The following is a 23,485-nucleotide window of genomic DNA, read 5'->3' as shown; positions in this document are numbered from 1 at the left end:
TCTCTACAGTGATGGATCAGTGGAATAGATTACGGTAATCTAGTGTTTGAGAAACCCCAAATCTTCAGCCTCTGGGGGAAGAACTCCCTATCTGACAAAAATTTCTGGAAAAAAACAGAAATTAGTATGGCAGAAACTAGGCACTGACCAACATCTAACACCATCTACCAAGATAAGGGTGAAATGAGTTCGTGATTTGTGAAGATAAATATTGGAAATTATTTTTGCATTTATTTGGAAAAAATAAAAAGCTATAATTTTTTGAAAATATTACTTTCTTTGATGCTGACAAAAACAGAAGGTGATATTATTATCCCCATTTTGCAGTAAAGAAAAGTGAGGCAAAGATTAAGTGACTTGCCCAAGATCATGCAGCTAATCAATGTTGGGCTGGATTTGAACCTGGGGTCTTCCTGACCCACTGCTTTATTCACTACATCCCCTCCATGCCTGCGGTCTCATCAGGCCTCAGTGTCCCTGCCTCTTCCCAACCTTTTCTGGGAATTGAGATGAACTAATCAGAGAATATCGCTTTACAAAGCCCACAATAGGAAGCAGTGGAACAAGGCCGAGGTTTAGAATCCAAACACCCAGGCTGAGGCAGCAGCCCTCCCATAAGCCTCGGGTGCCTTTAACCACGTCATCCCACTCATCCCCGTGGCTCTCACTTCCCCCTTCTGAAGCCCCTTCTTGCTCTGCATTATAATAAATGGAATGTGACACTGCAGAGAGCCGGAACTCTGGAGAAGCGTCCTTGAAACAAGTGCTAACTCAGAGCAATCGATAAGACAACGGTTACCTAGTTTAGCTGTGAGTTCTGTAGTTCAGTACATGTACTTAGTACTTAATATAGTTCCACAAGATGCTCACCTACGATTATAATAGAACATATAAGAACCAACAAGGGCTGGAAGAGAGACATTTGTTCCATCTCCCACCATGGTGGAGGCCGGCCTGTCCTCCTGCTTCCCCCACTGAGACCAAGGCCCGTCTGAAGGGCCTCCAGAAAGCCGGCTCGGGCCCCAGGCGAGGAGCCAGACTGTGAGGGAGACAATAAAGAACTTAGGCTTCATCCCTGGCTATTCTCGGGGTGATTGCTCTGCTGAAACAAAGGCTGGTCCCAAGACCTCCAGAAAGCAACCAGGACACTACCAATGCTACTATTTACTTAGCACTGACCTAGTCAGAAGGGACCCAAGGCTTCAAGGCGCAGGAGCTCCTGGAGTCTCAGGCTTCTCATCTGTGAAATGGGGCTAAGGAAGAGGGAGGCTGAGGATTGAATGGGGTCGTGTATGTAAAGTGCTTGATGAACCTCTAAGTGCTGTCCCAATATCAATCATTATTCTAGTCTTCTCCATGGTTAGGGGCACGAGCCCCTCATTAATGGGAATGGCCCTGTCTCGGGGTCTGTCATTTGCCCCCAAGCTGGAGAGGAGGCTGGCCCCGAGGGATGGGCCATGAACGTCCCGGGCCCAGAGAGTGGCTGGCCCCTGGGCTGGATGCAGCGGCCCCGAGATTATTTCTGAAAAGCCCCAGGCGTGGCAAGAGGGACCCCCTCTCCCCCCCCCCAATGAGCTCATCATCTTTGGAAACTGCAGGCCGGGAGCACGTGATGAAGAAATGGAAACAGGTGGAGAAACGAGGGCAGCGGCTGCTCAGCCCTGAGGGCCACGTGCCCTGGCTCAGGAGGACCCGGTTCCGGTCCTGGCTCAGCCACTTCAGAGCAAGGACCTCCAGCAACCGGAGCCTCCTGGGCCTCGGCCTCCTCACAGGGGAAACAAAGACGGTGACGACGTCCCGTTAGAAGGAGCTGAGAGAGGGTCTGGGCCAGCCTTCGTTTTATAAAGGAGAACAGCGAGCCCAGAGCCATCAAGGGCCCAGCGTGAACAGTGGGGCCCCGGCCACAGAGCCAGAATTCTCACCGTTGCCCCCACAGACACGGACGAGATTTCTCCAATCTCTTCCAGTCCTGATGTTCTGATTCTCTGACCGGGCGCCAGACTGGCCCGGCGGCCTACGGCCAAGGCGGCGAGGGACAGGGGTGACACGGCAGCCCGAGGCCAAGAACTAGCCGGGCATGGCGGCCTGTGGCCAAGGACTGTACTGGCATGGGCCGTCACCACGCTGGCGCAGCCTAACCCCGCCCTTGACTAGCTCTGCCTGGTCTCTGCCTCTGGCCCGGCTCTTTCTTTCCTTTTTCTTGTCTTTTCCCACTTGGTTCCCCACTTTGGTTGGCCAGGTCAGCTTGGCCAGCCTGAGCCAGTCCTCCCCTCCTGCGCCGGCCCTCCCCCCTCCTCTCTCCCCTCCCGCACCGGCCCTCCCCTGACCCAGGACAGGCCCGGCCTGCCAGGCCTCCCCCTCCCAGGCGCTCCCTCCGTTTCAGGCTCTGCTTCGCTCAGGCTCCTCTCTGGGCCACAAGGCCCCGGGTTTGCTGCATCGCCCAAATTAGCACCAACATCTCACTCAGTTGGCGAGGAAGGCCGGCCGAGAAAGCCGGAGAAAAGAGGGCCAAGGCCTAGGTCCGGCTCCGGGCCGGAGGGTACGAGGAAGGCTCTGCTCAAAGGAGTCACACAAATCTCTCCCTCCCCCACCCCAGGACCGGCCCTTTCCCAAAGGGAGACGAGCTGTAGCCCAGACCCAGACCATGAGTCCCCTCAGCCCTCGAAGCTCTTCCAGCAGAAGCCGGGACGCGCTGCGACGGCATTTCTTGGCGGGGAGGAGTTGGAGAGGGATTTGGCCCCTAAATTTCCTTCCAGCTGAGAAATCTGCTAAGCACGTTTTCAAATCTGCCTCAGAGAATATTTCTTAGTTTAGTAAGAGATCCTGGGAAAAGCTAAAAGTGGCTGCGTGCTTGTGGAAGCGCCGGCTCCCGCAGGGAGAGAGCCTTCTGTCTTTGCGCCTGGAGTCAAGGATGCCGGAGACTTGGAGGGAAGCTTGAATACAATGGACGTGGAAATTGGGCGAATGGAATAAACAAGTCGAAGTGCTTCAGGCTGAGTGACTTCAGGGGTCAGGCGGCAGCGGGTAATAACAGGAGCCAACCTTGACCGATCGGGTCACTTGCATGATTGCATTCGGTTTGCACGGAGACGCCCAGAAGAGCCCTCTCCTCTAAGAATATCCCCATTTTGTAGATGGAGGGACAGAGGCCCGAGGCTGCTGCCCACAGTAATACAGTCTGTGGCGTCAGAGCTGACATTTGTATCGAGGTCCCTTTTGATCCACGTCCAGCCCCGTTTCCACTCAATCAAGTAGCTTCTTTGCGATTGTCCAAAAAGCCCAACACTCCAGGTCACACTAGCTCCGAGGACACCATGGAGGGTAAAAGCTTGTCTGTGACCCCTTCCCGGACCTCCCCTCCTCCTTCTCTCACTGCCCACAATCTTCCCCAGGGATCCCGTTTCTATCAGGACACACTCATCCTCTGGGCTGCCGTGGTTGTTATTGTCTGTCCTTCGTTCTCGAAGAGGACCATGATATCAGGGAGGTGCCATGACACGCTGGATTTAAGTGAGCGGGGGGGCTGGGCAAAACCACCAGCCTCAGTTTCCCCCAGAGCCACCCAGGTCCCGTGGCCAGGACGCCAGGTGCCGTGGGAGACCTTGGCCTTTGGACTAACGACGTGGGAAGGAAGAATTCAATTGCACAGATTTTCTGCCATAAACCTGCTTTCAGTGGCACGTGCCCTTGGAGGGGGTCGTGGTGACATTTGACTGATGATGCTCCCAGGGTTCTGGCATTTTAAAGGATGGTGTTTCATTTTGTGCCTTTAAAAACGTTTCTCTGAGAAAGGCTCCGAAGGGACCACCAGGCGACCAGAGGGCTTCACGACACACGAAAGGTTAAGAGCTCTCGGTATTAAGGTGCGATCTTCCCAAAGACTCCTGACAAGAGACATCCTACTTAGGGCTGAGCTTGAGAGTTAGATATTTAGAGTTAAGCTGGCCCAAAGACGAGCATTCTCCACTGTGTTTAGTCACACTTGGGCCCGAAGAATTAATGAGGTTCGGATTCCATCTGATGAAATCCCCCCCCCCTTTCCAAGTCAGCACATCTGCCACTTTGGAAACTCAACAGCAGGCGAGCTGTTCGGAGTTGGCTCCTGAAGCCCGGAAGCCCCTTCCAGGGGCCACAAGTACTTTGTCGTTATGATAAGAAAAAAGGCAAATGCTTTTCTTTCTCAGGTTATTGCTGTACGAAGCTCTGATCTTTCAAAAAGATCATAATAATGTTTAAAAGGCACAACAGGCGACAGAGGAAGGCGATGACCATCCGTCCCTTGTCTGCTGAAATGAGATACTGGGCACTGTTTCCAAAATTCAAAGAATTCTGTGACCACTAATGATTTGGCAAAGCATTGGAAGATGGCAGAGAGTGGGAATTGTAGGTGATGTAAAAACAAAAGAAAGCAACCAAAAATGTCAATAAGAATATCAACCAAAAATGAAGAAGTAGACGTTTCTAATTCCCCAGAGCACGGATACTAAGGGTCTGCTCTGAAACTACTGACATTATGGGTCCTTTGCTTCTGATACAGAAGGAAGGATCCAAATATTCCGGGTTATAATAAATCACATGATTATAATTAAGAAGGTGTTTTGTTAACACTCACAAACATAGACAATATAGCTACGTGGATGACTGGATTTGAACATCACGCTAGATAACAATGGGCAGCTACATGGTACAAGGGACGGAAGGCTGTGCCTGGAGTCAGGACGGCTTTCTGGGTCCAAATCCGGCCCCAGATGGTGGTGTGGGCCACTTCCCTTCCTAGGGTCACTGGTGACCTGGATAACCCCAGACAAGTCACTTAACCCTGTTTGCCTCATCTGTAAAATGAGCCGGAGCGGCAAATGGCAAACATCAGAATCTTTGCCAAGAGAGGGGGTCATGGAGAATTGGACACAACTGAGAAAACACTAGTACATGGCAATAATAAACCTTAAAGTTGTCCAAGCATTTTATAGAAGTCATCTCACTCAATCCTCACAACCCTGAGAGTTACCTGGGAGGTAACTGCTGTTATGAGCCCATTTTACAGCTGAGGAAGCTGAGCAAGCAGAGGCTAAGTGTTTGACCCAGGGTCCCGCAGCTAATAAGCAGCTGAAGGCAGATTGAATCTCAAGGGCTCCTGACTCCAAATCCTGTGCTCTGTGCACCCAGTCAGGCTGCCTCCAATCTGAGAAGCGGGGGATGAAAATACAGCGAGCTCAATATTCACCGAATCAGTCAATCAATAAGGATTGATTTCGGGCGTCCATGTGTTCCAAGTCCTGTGCTGGGCTTAGGAGGCACAAAGACAAAAGAAAAGGGGGCTTCCCTTCTTTTGGAGGGAAGCAGCATGTCCACAGATAAGAAGAGGCAATGAGGCTCCAAGTTGGAAGGAGTCTCAGCCACCGGGCAATCCCCGCTGGAACCAAACACAGACTGCTCCACGGCCACAAGAGGTCAGCTATAACTCTTTAAAGTTTGCAAAGTTCTCTATGCCCAAAAAATTATCAAACTGTGCATCCCCTTTGATCCAGCAGTGTTACTACTGGGCTTATATCCCAAAGAGATCATAAAGAAGGAAAGGGACCTGTATGTGCACGAATGTTTGTGGCAGCCCTGTTTGTAGTGGCCAGAAACTGGAAACTGAGTGGATGCCCATCAGTTGGAAATGGCTGAATAAATTGTGGTATATGAATATGATGGAATATTCTTGTTCGGCAAGAAATGACCAACAGGAGGATTTCAGAAAGGCCTGGAGAGACTGACAGGAACTGATGCTGAGGGAAATGAGCAGAACCAGGAGATCATTATAGACTTCAATAACGATACTGTATGATAATCAGTTCTGATGGACGTGGCTCTTCAACAATGAGATGATTCAGATCAGTTCCAATGGAGCAGGAATGAACTGAACCAGCTACACCCAGTGAAAGAACTCTGGGAGATGACTAGGAACCACTACATAGAATTCCCAATCCCTCTATTTTTGTCCTCCTGCATTTTCGATTTCCTTCACGGGCTAATTGTACAATATTTCAAAGTCCGATTCTTTCTGTACAGCAGAATAACTGTATGGACATGTATACTTATATTGTATTTAATTTATATTTTAACATATTTAACATGTATTGGTCAACCTGCCATTTGTTGGGGATGAGGGGAAGGAGGGGAAAAATTGGAACAGGAGGTTTGGCAATTGTCAATGCTGAAAAATTATCCATGGATATATCTTGTAAATAAAAAGCTATTAAATTAAAAAAAAAAAAGTTTGCAAAGTTCTCTACAAAGTTACTTCACCAGATCGTTACAACCTCATGAGAGAGGGGTGCTGTTATTATCCCCATTTTACAGATGGGAAGAGAAGGCAAGCAGGACATAAGTGGCTTAAGCCAGTAATTGTCTGAAGCTGGGTTTGAACTCAGGTTTTCCTGACTCCAGGCCATGCTTGTTCATGGCACAAACCACTGCCTCTTACTCTCTTTCCACCTGAAAGCCCTTCAAACTTGAAAAAAGCGGTTGCCTCCCGCCTGAAGCCTCCTCCAGGCTCGACATCCTGAGCCTGCTGAAGCTCTCTGACTTGGTGTCTGGGATGCTCACCCCCACAGCTGCAGTCCACTGGAGATACTGCAGCTTGCCAGGGCACAAGGAACCATGATCCGCTGCCCCAGGGAATGCCCGGAAGCTACAGGGACTGCGATCTGCTGCCCCAGAGCGCGCCCAGACACTTCAGGGCCTCCACCAGTGCAGATGATCAATAGATGTTTTTGATCGAGTAACTGATGAATTCTAGGGCCGTGTTTGAGGCACCGGTCTTGCCCAGGGTCCCACGCTGCTAACTTTCCAAGATGCGCCTGGAGCAAGGTCTTCCTGATGCCTGAGCCAATGCTCTAGCTTGGAAGCCATCCTGCTTCCAAGGCTACCCCCTTTCTAGAAAGAGGCCCCAAGAAGGAAACTGAGGCTCAGAAATATGTGACACATCCATGGTGATCATCCTGCTGTGATCGATACCAGCTGACATTGCGCCTGGGCTGGGAGCTCTGCAGTAAGTCACTTCTCCACAGCTGGCTAAGGCAAGAGGGAGGATGGACGCTGAGGTCCGAGGACATCACTGCTCCCACCCCCATCCTCGGCTGTCTGCACAGTCGCTGCCCGATCTCGGTTCTCACGATGGAGGCAGCGGCCCGAGTCCCCAAATCATGGGTTCCAAGGCAGCTTCAGACATTTCTGCCAAAGTCACTAACTAATAACCCAAAGAGTCGCTAATATTTACACAGCCACTCTAAGGTGCTCAAGGAGTCGCACAGGGGTCCGCCTCCCTGGCAGTCACGGGGCAGGGGCAGCTACCTTCCTGTGGGAGTCAGCGGACTTCAGTTCAAATCTCGGTCACTCATCACTGGCCACCAGCAACAGCTCGGAAGTCGGGTCCTCGGCCTGTGGGATGTGAGGCAGCCCGGGCCAGGCTGTGAGGGGGCCCAGAGTCCCAGGACCCAGATTTAACCCTTCCTCCAGCACTCTCTGGCTGTGTGACTATGGGCAAGTCCTTGAATGTCTATTTCTCAACTGTGAAATGGGAACAATAATAGCATCTACTTCCCAGGGCTAATGAGGAATGAGTGAGATTAAATACAACAGAAATAATAGCATCGATCAAGCACTTTACAGATGTTCGATGACTTTATCTGCACAAGCACCTGAGAAGCCGGTGTCCCGGGAAGCGGGCCCGTTTGGAGTTCAAGGCCCACTGCTCTACAGCTCCTATCTTGGGGACCTTCCGGGTCAGCGGCCGGGGCCTGAGGCGCCTCATCCATGAGGGGAAGGGCTGGACGCGGCAGCCGCTAACTCTCCCTCTGGCTCCAAATCGCCGCCTTGGGCCTTTCTGGCCACAGGGACCCATGAGATGGGGCAAAAGCACAGAACCGCTCTGCCTTGTGACTCAGGAGGGCCCAGGGCGCTCACTCTCCACAGGCCTGAGGTAGAGAAGACATTACCAGTATTGTTGCCCCCCTCACGGCGTTTCTCCAGCCACCGGGCGCGCTTCTCACCACGGCCATCCTGCGGCTGCTCTCACCGCGGGCGGGCACAGGCGGTGAAATGAAGAGGAAGGAAGTTACCCAAAGGTCACAAGAAGCAATTTCACCGGCCCTCGGCCATCCCAGTCCCAAAGTCTCGCAATGAGCATAAGCCAACCGACTGATTCAGGCTTATTTCCCAGCAGAACTTGCTGAAGAGGGGGAGAAGCTCCAAGGAAGACTTGGAAAAACCCTTTTGGCTGAGTCGGCCTTTTGTGGCGTGATTCTCCGTGACTTCAGCAGGGAAATGGGCACAGTGGAAATCGGGGAAATGACTTTGAAAAATACAGCCTGAGGTTAAAAGGTGGCCAAGGATTCTAGACTTCTGAAACCTCATACTTCTACATCATGAACGCTTTCTGGCAGAAAAGCAAAATATGGCAAACTAGGGGAGGATCAGACGTGATTCCGTCTCATCAGAGTCATCCTCTCAATCAGCCTCAGCCCTTTCTTCTCTCTCTCTCCCTCCTTCCCTTCTCAGATCCCATCGGCTCCAGCCCATGCCCCCATCACATCCTGGACTTAGGCGCTTCCTTGACCCTCAAGCCAACCAGGAACTGAACTGTGGCTTCTACCTCCACAGTAGTTCCCGCGACCATCCCTTCTCTCCGCTCGCACGCCGCCACCATAGTCCTGTCGATCAGACTACAAACATTTATTAGGCACCTGCTGTGTGCCAGGGACTGTGCCGAGTTCTGGAGACACAGAGAAAGGCTACGGCCAGTTCATGCTGTCCCGGAGCTCATGGCGCTCTGGGGAGATGACATGCAGAAAGCCGAGCTCCGGACAGGAGAAACGGGCACTAATCAACAGAAAGGAGGCTCAGGAAAGTTTCCTGAACCAGGGGAGAGGAGGGGGGGGGGGGGGGGGGGGGTGGGCAGAAATGACTCCCACACTCCCACGTTCCCTTCACAATTCCCATCAAATTTCAAGAGGTCCCTTCCTGCCTTCCTGCTGTTGGGATTTGGAGGCGCCCCCTCCCCAAGCCAAGCAATGTTTCTTTCTTAAATCGTCTCTATTTTGATGCAAAAAGAAGGAAATGGTTAGTTCAATTTAGCCACGAAGGATAATGGGGAGGTGGGAGGGGGGCCTGGGCTTTGCCCGGCTCTGCTCTGGATGATGCCCCTTCCCTTTGACAAGGTGACCTCGTAGAACTTTCCAGCACTGGGGTCCAGATCTGGGTGGGGGAGGATGCGGCCCTTCTCCCCAGGAGGCAGCCCCCTCTCCTCAAGACGGGCCCCCTCTCCCCCGGACAGTTCCCCTCTACCCCAGCCAGGCCCCCTCTCCCCCAGACTTTCTCAATCACCGATAGCAATGCATGCTAATGCATTCTGGGCCTATGAATAAGAATCGGACTTTCTCCTCTTTGGGGAAAATCGGTTAATAGTCATCACTCTGAATTCAGGCCAGACTCTTCCACTTGGGGGAAAAGCCAATTTGATCTAAAGGAGAGAAGGTTTGGGGAAAATGAATCACCTTCTCCTCGGACACCTCCCCCCCCCCTTCGTCCTCACCCCAAGGAATCCCAAGAGATACAAAGTGATCCGAGAGATGGAAGAAATCGTGAATGGCGCTCGGGGAAGGAGCAGGGGGGGAGCCAATGAGCCCAAAGCCTGAATGAGAGGGGGCAGGGAGCTGCCAGAGCTGCCAACACACCCTAGAAACACTAAGGCTGGTTTGGAGTCAGAGAAGGTAGATTCAGTTCAATTCAGTTTAACAAGATTTAGTCAACTAAATGAAGAAAGGAAAGAAGGGGGGGGGGGAGAAATGAAAGGACCTAGGAAGAAAGGAAGGAGAGAAAAAGAAAGAGAAGGAAGGAGGGGAAGGAGGGAGGGAGGGAAGAAGGCAGGCAGGAGGAAGGAAGGAAGAAAGGAAGGAAGGAAGGAAGGAAGGAAGGAAGGAAGGAAGGAAGGGATGGAGGGAGGAAGGAAGGAAATAAAAATGAAAATAGCCCCTGACCCCAAGGAGTTTACATTCACTGAAAGGGCAGTGCTTTGTTAACCTTAGAGTGCTATATAAATGCTAGTTATTATGACTGAGGCAGCCAATGGATAGAGCACTGGGTCTGGAGTCAAGGAGACCTAAGTTCAAAGCCAACTCCAGACACTTGTCACTTCCCTTCTGTCTGCCTCAGTTTCCCCACAATAGCACCAACTTTTCAGGATTATTCTGAGGATCAAATGAGATCGTATTTTTAAAGTGTTTGCACACCTTGAAGCACTCCATCAGCGTTAGCCATCATCTTCATCATCATTATTATTAAAAGGAAATACAGATAACTACAGATAAAATATATCCCATCAAAGACCAGTAATTTCAGACTTAAGCTCTCCCATTAGGGAGGGGAACGGCCTCAGGTAGAAGATCGCCCTGGAGCTGCCCACAGATTCACAGGGGGAAGTGGGCCCCCACTTTCTCATGCAATGGGAGGAGCCCCAGGACCGAAGCCTCGAACCCCTGCCCCTCTGACCACCGCCGCTGATCAGGACGTCACGGCGCCTCTTCTGAATCAGATGATGTTGGGGGGAAGCGCCGCTGTTATGGAAGGCACGAAAACACCCCTTAGCCCATCTCCAGGATGTTTCCCAAGATCTCAGCAGGACGCGAGGGAAGCCCGCTGGAAACAGCCACGCCCTAGCTACACGGGAAAAGTCCGCAATGCCCGGGTCCGAAGGCGGTGGTCTCGGGGCCTCATCAGGCCCTCACAGACGGACACACATAATGTTGGTGACAAGCGCCAGGATCGGATCCTTCCCAGGGAGGGCAACGTGGCGGCCCAAGCCTGGGGAAGGCTCCAGCTGGGGCGCCTCCTGGACGGCCTGAGAGCCCCTGCCCTACAGATCCTTGGCAGAAGGGTCTCTCAAAATGCTCCTACTCCATTTTTCTTTCTGCTATATACAGTTCTCTCCCCTTCGTTTGCCCCGTCCCATCCTGTCTGGAGTTTCAGCTGTGGTTAAAATGCAATTTCAACAACAAAGTTCAACATTTCAGGCAATTCCTTTTGACTGTGAGACACTCGAGTCTTAAAGGCATGATTGATTCAGAGCCGGAAAAGAAAACTAGTTAAGTCCTTGGTAGCGGACGAGCAAAGTCGTTCTATTTCTCTTTTCTCATGAAAATAAACCACGAGTGTGGGATCACAGGATCACCGGTAGGAAAGGGCAGGGGCTGACTTGGCCCGGAAGGGTGTCATGAGGTCAGCGCTCCCCTAAAATACCCGGGGATCCAGGATCATGAGGACTCGGCGTTGGGTCCTTTGGGGACCATTCGGGGGCCCAGCGACCACAGGGCTCAGCCTTTTGAGAAGACAAGAAGGCTTTCCCCTCCTTGAGCCACTGAGCCCAAGACCAATGGGTGTTGACCAGGGAGTCGCCTGTTGCTCTTTCCTTCCACTGTCAGAAAGCACGGCCCAAAGGGCCAGAAAGCACCCCTTGCTCCCCTCCCCCCAGTCACTCTGTCCCCTTGCTCCCATCATAGATAAAAAGAACATCTCCTACCTAGTTCCTCCTGAACTGGGCTCTGGGTTTCTGGCTGAACCTTTGAGGACGAAATTTTTGGATCTTAGCTGAATGACTATCTGTGCAAAACAGACGTGTCCAGACTCAGAGGGGACCTGGTGAGGAGGGCGGAGGTCTGGAAGTCCTAGGTCCTGTGTGTTGAGGCCGACGGGCTCCCGCGTGCCAGAAGACGGCCACCAGCAAGAGAAGGGGTCCGAGCCTGCCCTGTTTTATAAAAATACAGCAACTGGACATTATTGTTAAGGCCCGGGGGAAGCAGGACGGTCTATCACGGGCCCCACGGGAACTTTGGTTCTGAGCGGGTGGAGGTATCCGGGCCCCCCAGTTACAAGTTAAGCCCCTGAGGCCCCTCACCTCTGGTCCATCCAAGCCTGTGTCTGTGGGCTTTTCTTTTGTGGGTCGGAAATAAAGACCTGATTCCTACACCACACTGAAAGCCTTTCTCAATTTCCCACTTTGACAGGGCCGCAGCCCAAGCTTTAAACAATTCCCAGAGCACCAAGAGGGTTTAGCAGGCTAGCCGGGATGAGAAGGCAGAACCTGGCCTGACTTGGGACCGAACTTGGTCCAGGATACCCGGCAAGGAGGAGAAAGTGGGGGCAAGGGGCCCAGAGCTGTTGCTTCTTGTTACACGGCTGTCCCAGAGTGGGCCCCTCTCGGCTCATTTAACCATCTTCCCGCCCATACAGAGGTCCTGGATCTGGAAAGAGCTCCGGGATTGAATCTCACCCAGTCCCCCCTTTGACAGATAAGGAAACAGAGGTCCCGAATCTGGAAAGGACTCTGGGATTGAATCTCACCCAGTCCCCCTTTTTATAGATAAGGAAACCAAGAGCACCCTGTGGTTGCCGTGGCTCTGGCCGGGACTTCTCAAGCCAATTCCAGCAGGGTTTTCCCCCATGACATGTACATGAACGCAAAGCGCAAAGGTGAGAGATGGCAAGACCAAGAAATGTCGGTTTAATTCAGTTTGGCTTTGTTGCAGTGTCCATTAAGAGAAGTGCTCTGAAATGCAACCTCTCCCCAGACGCATCGGGGAGGGTCTGAAGGGAGGCAGTGCAGCACATTGTCTTTTGGGCAATAGGGAGCTAGTGATGATTCTCGTACAGGCCAGTGGCAGTGACCAAAGGAAGGCCATTCGTGGGACCAGTCGGGGCCTATCTGTGTGACAGAGCTAGAAGGTGGCCAGGGTCCGCCCCCTCTTAGGTCCAATAGCACCATTATGGCCTACCTGGAACCTCTGGAAGAGTAGGAGTCAGGCTAGCCCTTGGCAAGGAGGAAACGCTATCAGAGAAAGACCATTCACAGTGTCTGGGCTCCCCGGCCTTCAAAGGCAGCTGGGAATGGGGCCCTCCTACATCACAATGCAGAACAGAATGATGCTCTGACCCGTGAACCGTCGTTCTTGGAAGCCCAACACTCCCATCCGAACGCGGATGCAGTGGGGGAGATCCTGGGTGTCCCTGGGGAGGACAGACAGAGCAACTCAAATTTTACAGGTGAGAAGAAGCTGAGGGTCCTGTGGAGGGAACGATGGAGGCCAGAAAACCTGCATTCTAACCAAGTAAAATCAGCAAGCACCAAGTAAGCGCCTACTGTGTTCCAGGCACTGTGCATGTGCTGAAGATACAAATGAGGAAAGGAAACAATCCCTGCTCTCAGGGATTCTGCTCTCAAGAAATTCAAAGGCTGGAAGCCTGGAAGCTCGGGGAAATCCCTTAACCTTTCCCACAATCACTTAATTCTCCTCTCTAGGAAGGGGATAATAATGTCCCCCACCTTACCCTGCACTGCAACCGGAACAGTCAAATGAGACAGCATCTGTCAAGTGTTTTACAAACTTGAAAGTGCCTGCCAACTACTAGTGATGATGGTTATTATCATTAAAAATAATTCTTCATGGATGCTCATCAGCTGGAGAATGGTTGGGTAAATGGTGGTATATGAATGTTAGGGAATATTATTGTTCTGTAAGAAATGACCAGCAGGACGAATACAGAGAGGATTGGAGAGACTTACAGGAACTGATGCTGAGTGAAATGAGCAGAACCAGGAGCTCATTATACACTCCAACAACAATACTGTGTGAGGATGTATTCCGATGGAAGTGAATTTCTTCGACAAAGAGCAGATCTAACTCAGTTTCAATTGATCAAGGATGGACAGAAGCAGCTACACTCAAAGAAAGAGCACTGGGAAATGAATGCAAACTGTTTGCATTTTTGTTTTTCCTCCGGAGTTATTTCTCCCTTCTAAGTCCTATTCTTCCTGAGCAACAAGAGAACTGTTCGGTTCTGCACACATAGATTGTATCCAAGATCTACTGTAACCTACTTAACATGTATAGGACTGCTTGCCATCTGGGGGAGGGGATGGAGGGAGGGAGGAGAAAAGTTGGAACAGAAGTGAGTGCAAGGGATAATGTTGTAAAAAATTACTCTGGCATGGGTTCTGGCAATAAAAAGTTATTTAAAAAAATAAAAATAAAGTCAATACTAGATCTAGAAAAAAATCATTATTCTTCTTGTATGGACCCGACTCTCCAAGAAATGTGGAAGATGGATCTGCCCGGGCTGGGACCGCCATTGGATCCGGAATCCTGTCCTTCCTCTGGCCACCCAGCTTCCTCAGCCCTTACTTCCGCTTTAAGGGATCCGTGGGGAAGGATCTGGGGATCCCTGTGGGGCTGGATCTGGGGCTGGCTGTGGGAGAGGATCTGGGGCTGGCTGTGGGGAAGGGAGGAAAAGGCCGTCCAGGAGTTGTGAGAAGCCCAGGGGTCCTTAGGCAGAAGAGTGGATGAGGATGTCCCATATCGTGCACCTTCAACCCGGAGGTTCAGGAGAGAGAATGCTACCTGCAGCCAGAATGGCCCGAGTTTGCCCCCGGCTTCCGGTGATTAGGGACCAGGCACTTCTCAGTTTCTTCCTCTGTGAAATGGGGAGAATAAGCAGCTCTCCCCAGGATTGCTGTGAGGGTCAAAGGAGAGAATATTTGCAAAGTGCTTTGCAAATTGTAAAGGCCTGGCTAAGTGCTGGGCCGGCTGGGGCTGTTAGTAGCCCAGCAGCCTTTGAGAGGGGGAGCCCCAAACTAGACAATACTTTTGGCGGGGCTGGTTTAACCATTACTCTGTATTAACACTACTTTGAACATGAATCCACCGCCCTGAAGGAACTCGCCCCCTGAGAATCATTGAGGAGCAGGGCTGTGCCCGGGGCGATCTGGAAGGAGCCACGTGTCCCCTTTGCGAAGGGAGTCACCGCCGCGGAAGGCAGAATGCTCCGGTCTCCGATGCCCACGTGCGGCGTAATTTCCGAGCCTGGGCTACAATCTCCCTTCCCGGTCCCTCCTTTCTAAGCCTCCGGCTGGGACTACCTCCAATTTGCGCTGTGCCCCTTGTGCCTTGGCAGTCCACACGCTGTGTCCCTTGGAGCAGCGGGAGCCTCGCGAGGTCGGGGGCATCTCCTGCCTTCCTTTCCGTCCCTTTCACTCAGCACCAGGCCCTGCCGGCTTCACACTGTCCCGGCCCATCGCCCTGTGCCCCAGGCACGAGCCGCAAGTGCCGGCAGCCAGGGAACCGCTTCAGGGGAAATCCCTTCCTTCTCTGTTCCTCCTCCTCCTCACAGCCTTCGGCAAGCTCATGGGAGGCTGGGGGCCGTCCAACGGACAGCCACAAAGGGACGCCCGAGGCTGGGCCGATGCTTGAATGGCGAGAGAGAAGGGCCGGGGCCTCCTCGGGTTGGGGAGGGAAGGGAAGTGTCTTGGAACCCAGGTCCCTGAGAGGGGAGCTGGCCCCTAGCCGGCGGGAGCGGCCAGGCGGCCCCCATCGCTGGAGCCTGGCTCGGCCCCATTAAAGTACTTAGATGCAAGTTCCCCGTGTTCTGTTCCAGAAGCCCCGGCGGGGAGGGGAGGCTGGGAGCAATCCCGGTTCTTGTTATCAATATGCAAGCGACGACTGGAGGCTTTCTATGAGATTCGGGAATCATTTGGATGAGATTAGATCATCAATAGGAGAAAGTAATTACTTTTCTCTCTCAAATGGCAGACGAGGCTTGGAGCGATGATGAGCATGCTCCAGTTTGTGCCGTGGCTCCAGGGGAGCGCGGTTATTTTTATTCTTTCTTAAAGCAATTTCAAGAAGTGGCCTGAAAGCCATTATCCGGGAAATGTAAGATTGGGAAGGAAACTGGACCCGCCACACGGTGAGAGGGAGGGCCACCAGATGGACAGCTCGAGGGCGGCTGGGACAGGTCACCTCTTAATGGGCTCAGAAGGGGCTGCTGTACGGGCACGCTCCCCGGCTGCACGGCACGCTCCCCGGCTGCACGGCACGCTCCCCGGCTGCACGGCACGCTCCCCGGCTGCACGGCACGCTCCCTGCCATCGGAGGGAACATGGCACAGAGGAGCTGGGGAGCCTTCCAAAGCCTGACGTTGGCAGCCCCGCAAGTAAACGCTGAGCTACAGGGCTGAGGAATTTGGAAAAGAGAGCACCGGGAAGGGAAAAGTGTCGGGAAAATGGGAAGTCTAAGCCAGAGCTCCAAACATTTTCATAGATAGGCCACTGGGACACACTTAAGTAGAGCCACCATCTCCTTTCTTTTGGAATATGGCCCTTTAAAAAGGAGAGGTCACTTTCAAAGAAATGATGTTAGCGTTAGCGTGGTATCTCTCAAATGTTCCAGTGATGAGCTATTAACAACGGTGTATGTGAGTGGGGGGGGGGGGCATAAAATGTTTCAAAAATCACTAATATTAAAAATGCGCACTCAAATACCCACAGTCCATTCACACCCTTAAGTCTGCAAATATGAAAAAAGGAAGAAAGGCCATTATTAGAAGGGCTGAAAGAGACACATCAGTATCCTGTTGATGGAGCTGGGAATTGGTCCCGCCATTCTGGGAGAGCAATTTGGAACCCTAATCAAAAAGTCATTAAAATGTGCACTCTCTTTGATCCAGCAATCTTACTTCTCAGTGATCATTATTCAGTACCTCAGAGAGGCCAGAGAGAGAATAAAAGGACTGACACACATGTACAAAAATATTTATAGCAGCTCTTTTAATTGTACAAAGAACCAAATCCATCGTTTGGGGACTGGCTGGACAATTTATGGCATATGAATTAACGGAATATTACTGTTCCATATGCAAAATGATGGAAGAGAACATTTTAGAGAAACCTGAAAAGACATGTGTGAACTGATGCGGAGTGAAGTGAGAACAATTTACAAAATGACTACAAAATTGTAAAGGAAAAGAACCACTGAATATTTAAGAACAGTGATCAATGCAATGCAATTACAATTCCCCAAAATCCCATGAAGAAGCTCCTCACCTCCCCCTTTGGCAAAAGGAGACAGATCAGAGATGCACTTTCAACCACAACCAATTCATGAGCGTGTTTGCTCAAATATACTTATTGGTAAAAAGACTAGTGTTTCTTTGAGGTGGGGAGGGAGAAAAATGTATAAGTGTAAATAGGTGGTCATTGACATTGATGGGAAAAAAAAGGATGTCAATGAAATCATTTGAAAATACACAGAAGGAAATAATAGGAAATTCAAAAAAAAGTAAGGCAAGTGGGACAGTACTGGGACTAGTGTGTTAATTTGAACATATAATTTAAAATAAAGTGTACGTAATAGGGATTCAGAGCTTCTTTTTCTCTTCTTCGATAAGAGAAATGTTTGTGTTTGGTCACTTGCATTGCCCGCCTTTCTGTATCCCCTAAGCACTAAAGCATAGAGGAAGAGCGCTTACTTTCATCTCACCGTAAGAGGAAAGAAAGGAAGCAGAAGGGAAATCCTGTTTCAAATTGCTGATCTATCAAGGTGTCAGATAAAGTGGGGACTGTGACGGTGTTTATGCTGCTGGTAAAGAGAAGCTACAGTGGGCGGTGACCTTGAGGAAATGTGTGAGACAGAAGGGCTGCCAAGGACTCGGATCTGATTGCAGAACTAACTTTCTGGGACGTTGCCAAATGTTGCCAAGAATTGTGGAATGCAGAGAAGGGAACACAAGCAAGAGAAAGGACCACTGGAAGTCCTCCCCTTCTCCGAGATGGCTGGTTTCGGAATTAATTTTATTCCAGACAGAGATCCAAGAAAGAAGAGAAGAGAATGTTGGGTCCTTATTATAGGTAGAGCAGCACCTCATGACTTACAGATATGGAATCATGGAGGTCTGGAAATGAGCAACATGGTCTTCTCATACAGCCAAAGTACTTGTAGGTAGACACAGGAACCAGCTATTTCCTGGTTTGGTAACTGAGAGTTCACAAAGGGGGTGAGAGCCCCATTCATTCTGTCGTGCATTTTTCCCATCAAAAAATTCCATAGCTGTTCCTCTAAACAGCATGACCAATAAGCATTTATTGAGCATCTTCTATGGACAAGATAAAGAGGATGGCAAGTTAAAAAGGAAGTTTATTTTTATGAGAGAAGCTGTTCATGACATAATTCTATTCAGTAAGCATTTATTCTGCACCTTTTGTGTGCCAGACTGTCTCAAATGCGAGGGACACAAATACAAAATCAAAACTATTCTTGTCCTCCAGGACTTGATATTCTACCGGGCAGAAATAGCAAGAACACGGATAAGTTGATATAAAATAGGCACAGAATGAACACAAGACAATTTCTGGAAGAAATTTTAACCAGGCACTCAGATAACCTTGGAATGAGAGAAAACGTTGCAAGCACAGGGCACAGCTTCTGCCAGGGAAAGGAGGCGAGAGATTCGAATGGAAGCCCTGAGATCACCTTTGCATTTACATCTTCAGTGTTGGGCACAGTGCTTGGCAAACACTAAGTGCTTAATAAATGCTTTTTTCATTCATTCAGGAAATGGTATATACGTGAAAGAAAATATCCTGAAATTTGGGGACAATTTGGGGAGTTTGAGATTCTTTTATTTATACTCAAGATGACATTCTCAAGAATGGTACTCTCCCTTTTTTTTAACTAATGCCTCTGGAGCGGCCTTCAGGGACTGGTATGGAATGAGAAGACAAACAGGAGGCACAACCATTACTGGCTCCTTTGTTGGGAGGTTTGGGTTCAGGCTCTTCGGAGCAGAGCTTCCCACACGCCCTCATGGATGCTTCCTGGTCCGATGGGCGACTTCTGGCGGGGCTGGGTACCACTTCCCAGATATCCGCGCCCTCTGCTCCTCCTCCCTCTACTCCCCTGGATTGTAAAGGAAAGTAAGCACCAGGGCAGCTAATGGGAAGTAGTTTTTATTGGTTTCTCCCAGCACCGAGCACAGTGCCTGAAGGAAGTGCTAAATAATGATTTTGATTGGCAGCCTGGCTGATTGAAGGAGGCGAGTTCTCAGGAATGAAACAGATTTGGCAAATTTATTAATCCATTTGGCTCAGGCTCGTCTGCCAAGTTGAGTCATTTAAACAAAGACTTCTTTCACGGGCAGAGAATGGAGGCAGATGAACCAGCGGGGAGGATTATTAGTACAGCCAGGCTAGTCGTAATAAAGGCCTGGTTGGAAACCGTGGATTGTTTGGAAAAGTGATAGAAGATTTAAGAAGGTGGAGGGTGAATGCACAGCAAAAGCTGGCACACAACTCAATAGTAACAGTCTCCAGAACCAGAGGGACCTCAGCCCGAGAGCACAAAACATGGAGGGAGCTTCTGGTGGCCTGAAAGATGAGAGCAGAGAAGGGATCGAGCCGTTGCTTCTGGCCCAAGGGACACGGACTTCAAAATGGTGAGAAAGATGTGGCTTAGCTCTGCATAGAAGTGTAGTCTTGACACTGGGGAAGTCAGTGCGAGAATCATGCACAAGCAGGGAAAAGAAGAGAAAACTCAACTGCCCTTCATGAGCTCGAGTCTTCTCAGCTGGATGCACTGGGAGGGTCTGATTGACTAGATGGTCAGCAATCTTTGAAATCAATAATCTGAGAAAGGAAGAAGTAGCCCCGGAGTAGAGTTAAATGTTGCTGCAGCTGAGGTTAGAAGAAAAACCCTAAACTTGGGGAGGGGAAAATCATTTCATCAAGTGTTTCTGATGAAAGTCTTATTTGCAAGTTTTATAAGGATCTGATTCAAATATATAAGAATAAAAGACATTCCCTAGTTGATACATGGTCAAAAGATATAACAATTTGCTCTCAAGTGAAGAAACCCATTTAGAGCAAATGGGGAAAAAAGGTTCAAATCACTATGAAAATTAAGGCAACTCTAATGTTTTACCTCATGCCTATCGGGCTCAAAAAGTGGACAAAAATAAAAATAATATTGGAGGAACTACAGGAAACACGAACATTTGGAGAAACACTAAATGGCCTACTCTTTATGGAAAGCATATCTGAAATCATGCCTTGAAACTTAAAGGGCTGGGCAAGCCCCTCGATCCAGAAGTCTTCCTATTAGAACTTATGTCCAATATCAAAGAATGACGAGAGAACCTTCTTTTACAAAAATGTTTAGAGCAGCTCTTTTGGTAGTGGCAAGAAATGGAAAATTTGGAGGGTTCCCATGAATTGGGGTCTGACTGAAAAACATATATGGATGTCATTATGGATATATGAAATACTATTGAGCTATAAGAAACAGACTGCTTCGGAGAAACCTGGAAAGACTTATATGATCTTATAGAAAGTGAAATAACATTCAGGAGAAAAACATATCAATCTATCATAAAAATGAACAATTCTGAAATCCTTTAGAATTTTGATCAGTGCAACAGCAAACTCACTCTTAGACATGGCCAACGTGGGAGTTTGTTTTGCTCGACTATGTTTATGTGACACATGAGTTCTGTGTTTCTTTTTGCCAGTGGATGTGGGCAAAGTGGGAAGGAGAAAAAAAAAAACTTGATAATTGAAAAAAAAAAAAAAGGAAACAGTAAATGCAAACATCTTGAAGGCTGGAACTGGTTTCTGTTATCGATCTATTCCCAGCATATAACACAGTGCCTTACTTTTAAGAGATGCTTAATAAAAAGGAAGAGAATTGGATTTGACTTTGCATGTAATAAAAAGGAAAGGTTTTCCCCTTGTTAGGAGGGACAAGAATCAAAGATGACCCTCTCTGTGACAAGGAGATCTCATATACAGAGCTGAAAAACTCTGCTGACACCCCTCTCCAGATAAATATTGTTGCTGCTATAGGAAGGGATTTTTTTTTTACCATGTGGAGGTTCAAAAAGTGCTTGCATCTTATACATGGATACAATATTTATGATAAAGATAATTATATACCTTCCTCCCGAGTGCATCTAATGCCTCAGCAAATATGGTAAACCTTCAAATTGTCAGCAAAAGTCTCAAGTCATCTAATTTTGGGCTTAGCTGAATTAAGCTTCAGGAGGTTGCACGGAGAGTGATAAGTTAGCAGAGAGGGCCAAGTGCATCCCAGTTAACACCTTGAATTACCCCAGGAGCAAACAATGAGATCAAAGGGAGGATGACTCTTCTCCAGTTTATCCTATTAAAGAGCCAAGATCGGCTTTCAGCCCTTTCTCTCCTTTTTTTGTGGCCTTCCAAAAAATGCCCCGACTAGCTGGACCTGTGGTAATTGACTCTACTGGCAAAAAAAGACAAGATGGAAAGCGTACATTGATTTTTTAAAAAGGACTCTTGGATGCTTTAATCCACTAACTTGAGACAAGTAGAGTCTCAAGACAAGTTCCTATTATAATGATAATAGGAACCACCAATGATACAGCCCAGTAAAATCTGCAGAGGGCTTCCCCCATGTAATCTCCTGGGGTACCTTTTCTATTTTGGGGTATTGAAGGACAAAATCCAATACCTGGATAAAAAATCTAGATAATCAATGGACAAGCATTTATTAAACGTATAATATGCCAGGCCCTGGGGCTAGAAGAAGGGGCACCTCGAGAATTCACACACAAATAAGAAATGCCCTCCACCACAATAGCACAGCCAGGTCACAGTGGTTAATGAAACCAGGCGGAAGCTTGGAAAACGGGGGCCAGGAAGGCTCTTACAAACCTCGGTTCTTAGACCATCCCAAATCCATTTGGCTACATGCGCTTTCAAAGACCAATCTTGCAATGACAGATTCTCTAAAATGTCTCCTGAAAATTAACATAATATTCTAGCATCAAAAGCACCCGGTTCTCGGGCTCCAAAGTCATCCATTTACATGATGCTCTATTAAGAGCTTTTTTATTTAATGAACTCTAACAATATGGTTACATAATCTTCATTTCCAAGAGGCCTGAGATGCCTCCTAAGTGATGGACAATCACAGAAGCCCGGGGAGTGTGCCGTCGCCCACGTATTTCTCGGGAACTCATTTTCTGGGGCTTATTAAGAATGACTTGCTAAAATGTTTAACTAGCCAGTTAAAAGTGTCTGGCCTAAGACGAAATATCCGAGCCATTCTGGCTTGGCAACAGCTCACACATGGAGCACGGATCGCTCCTCTGAAGGGTCCTGAGAGAAGAAGCTGTAACATTCGAACCCAGGATTTGTCCAGACTCAAAGTCCAGCCCACCAGCCACAACACCAGGCTGGCTCCTCTTCCCATCTTTTATCCATGGAAACTTGGATCTTCCCTCTCGCCAACCTTTCCTGCCCTTATCTCAGTAAGTAAAACTACACGGGCATGGTGCCCCTCATTAAGCACAACTCTGTTGGGAAGGACCCCACTGGGTCACAGCTGGCACCATCCACAGGAGGGCAAGGGCTGCTCGTGGGTCAGGAACCTCCGACTTACTGGCTCTGGGATTCTGGACCAATCCTTGGATCTCTTCAGCTGCCGTATGAGAATGATCCCAGGAGTCCCAGCTTCACGGGATCCTTGGGAGATCATCTTGGGAGAGCAAAGTTCAAGGAGCTTTTTAGGAGCTATTTGGTTTGGCCCCCCTCATTTCACAGGATGGGCCTGAGGTCACATGGGTGCTAAGTGGTGGAGGTCGTGTTCAGCCCCGGAGCTTCAGATCCCAAATCCATTAATTCTGCTAACATCTAAGGAACGCGAAGAAACAGCGAGGAGACTGCTAGACAGCTGGAACAGATGGCCAGGTCCAAAAGGGGGAGGCTGAAAAGGCCCCCCCATTCTCTACCCCAGTAGTCTCTGGGAGGGGCAATGCCAGCAGTGAGAAGATATAGTTGTAAGGGAATACCTACAGGTTGGGCAAAGAGCCAGCTCATCTATCAAGTCCTCCACGCTGGGTCTCAGTAATCTAATAAACGGGCTTTTAGAGCCGGGCCCATTAACTGAACTTCCAGATTTTCCAGAGATTCTGGAAGGAGCTAAACAGGGCTTGTCTTCCTCGGGCAGCCTCCGGGGGACATCAGGGGGCTTTTCTTGTCCATAGACAGGCAGGCAGGGGAGGGCATGAGGAGTACCCCCCCTCCCCGGGCCTGGAGACCTGGCTGGCTGCGTTTGTACAACTGAAATAAAATGGAGTTAGAGATGGCAGAAGAAAAAGTCATTTTCTACTGTTCTAACCCAAAACAAAGCTGCCCTCCTTGAAATGAAAGTCTTTGGAAGGGAACTTCACACACATACATACATACACACAGATATATGTGCATACACCTATGTTTGTGCATAATATTTATAGGTCTGTAGATCTCCTCAGATACCCGAGTATTCTCTGACTATGAAAAAGAGGTAACGTGTTAGCCAGTGGGCAGCTGGCTGGCAGTGGAATCAAGACCACCGGGGTTCAAGCCCTGTCACAGGGAGCACCGAGCAGCTCAAGATCATGTCACAGAGAAGCTACAGGTCTTCGTTGGGGAAGGAAGTTTCCATCCTGGAAGTTCCCACACCAGTGAAATCAGAGGAACAGACAAACATGCTTTTTTCCATCTAGGTACATAATAAACATATAATCCCGCAAATCCCTGACTGCCTGGGCTGCCATCTGCCTTGTTCAAGGGAATACCCACATCAGGAGAGCCCACTGAAAC

At 49.5% G+C, this 23,485-nt stretch overlaps 1 protein-coding gene across 1 annotated transcript in view; it reads right to left on the bottom strand.

Moving 5' to 3' along the window:
• The window catches only part of SLC44A5 (solute carrier family 44 member 5), a 232,846-nt gene extending 210,467 nt beyond the window's left edge, over positions 1-22,379 (bottom strand). The window contains exons 1-4 of the mRNA XM_031967936.1: positions 22,284-22,379; positions 15,834-15,955; positions 12,971-13,044; positions 11,561-11,623 (exon numbers count right to left, since the gene is read on the bottom strand). Coding sequence (XP_031823796.1) covers positions 11,561-11,623; positions 12,971-13,044; positions 15,834-15,955; positions 22,284-22,379 — 355 coding nt within the window. The remainder of the gene's footprint in view (positions 1-11,560; positions 11,624-12,970; positions 13,045-15,833; positions 15,956-22,283) is intronic.
• Positions 22,380-23,485: the final 1,106 nt, after the last annotated feature.

The sequence above is a fragment of the Sarcophilus harrisii genome, chromosome 4, assembly GCF_902635505.1.
Source record: "Sarcophilus harrisii chromosome 4, mSarHar1.11, whole genome shotgun sequence".
In the NCBI taxonomy this organism is placed as follows: domain Eukaryota; kingdom Metazoa; phylum Chordata; class Mammalia; order Dasyuromorphia; family Dasyuridae; genus Sarcophilus; species Sarcophilus harrisii.
The sequence above is the reverse complement of the archived record's forward strand: the minus strand, read 5'-3'. Positions and strand labels throughout refer to the sequence as shown.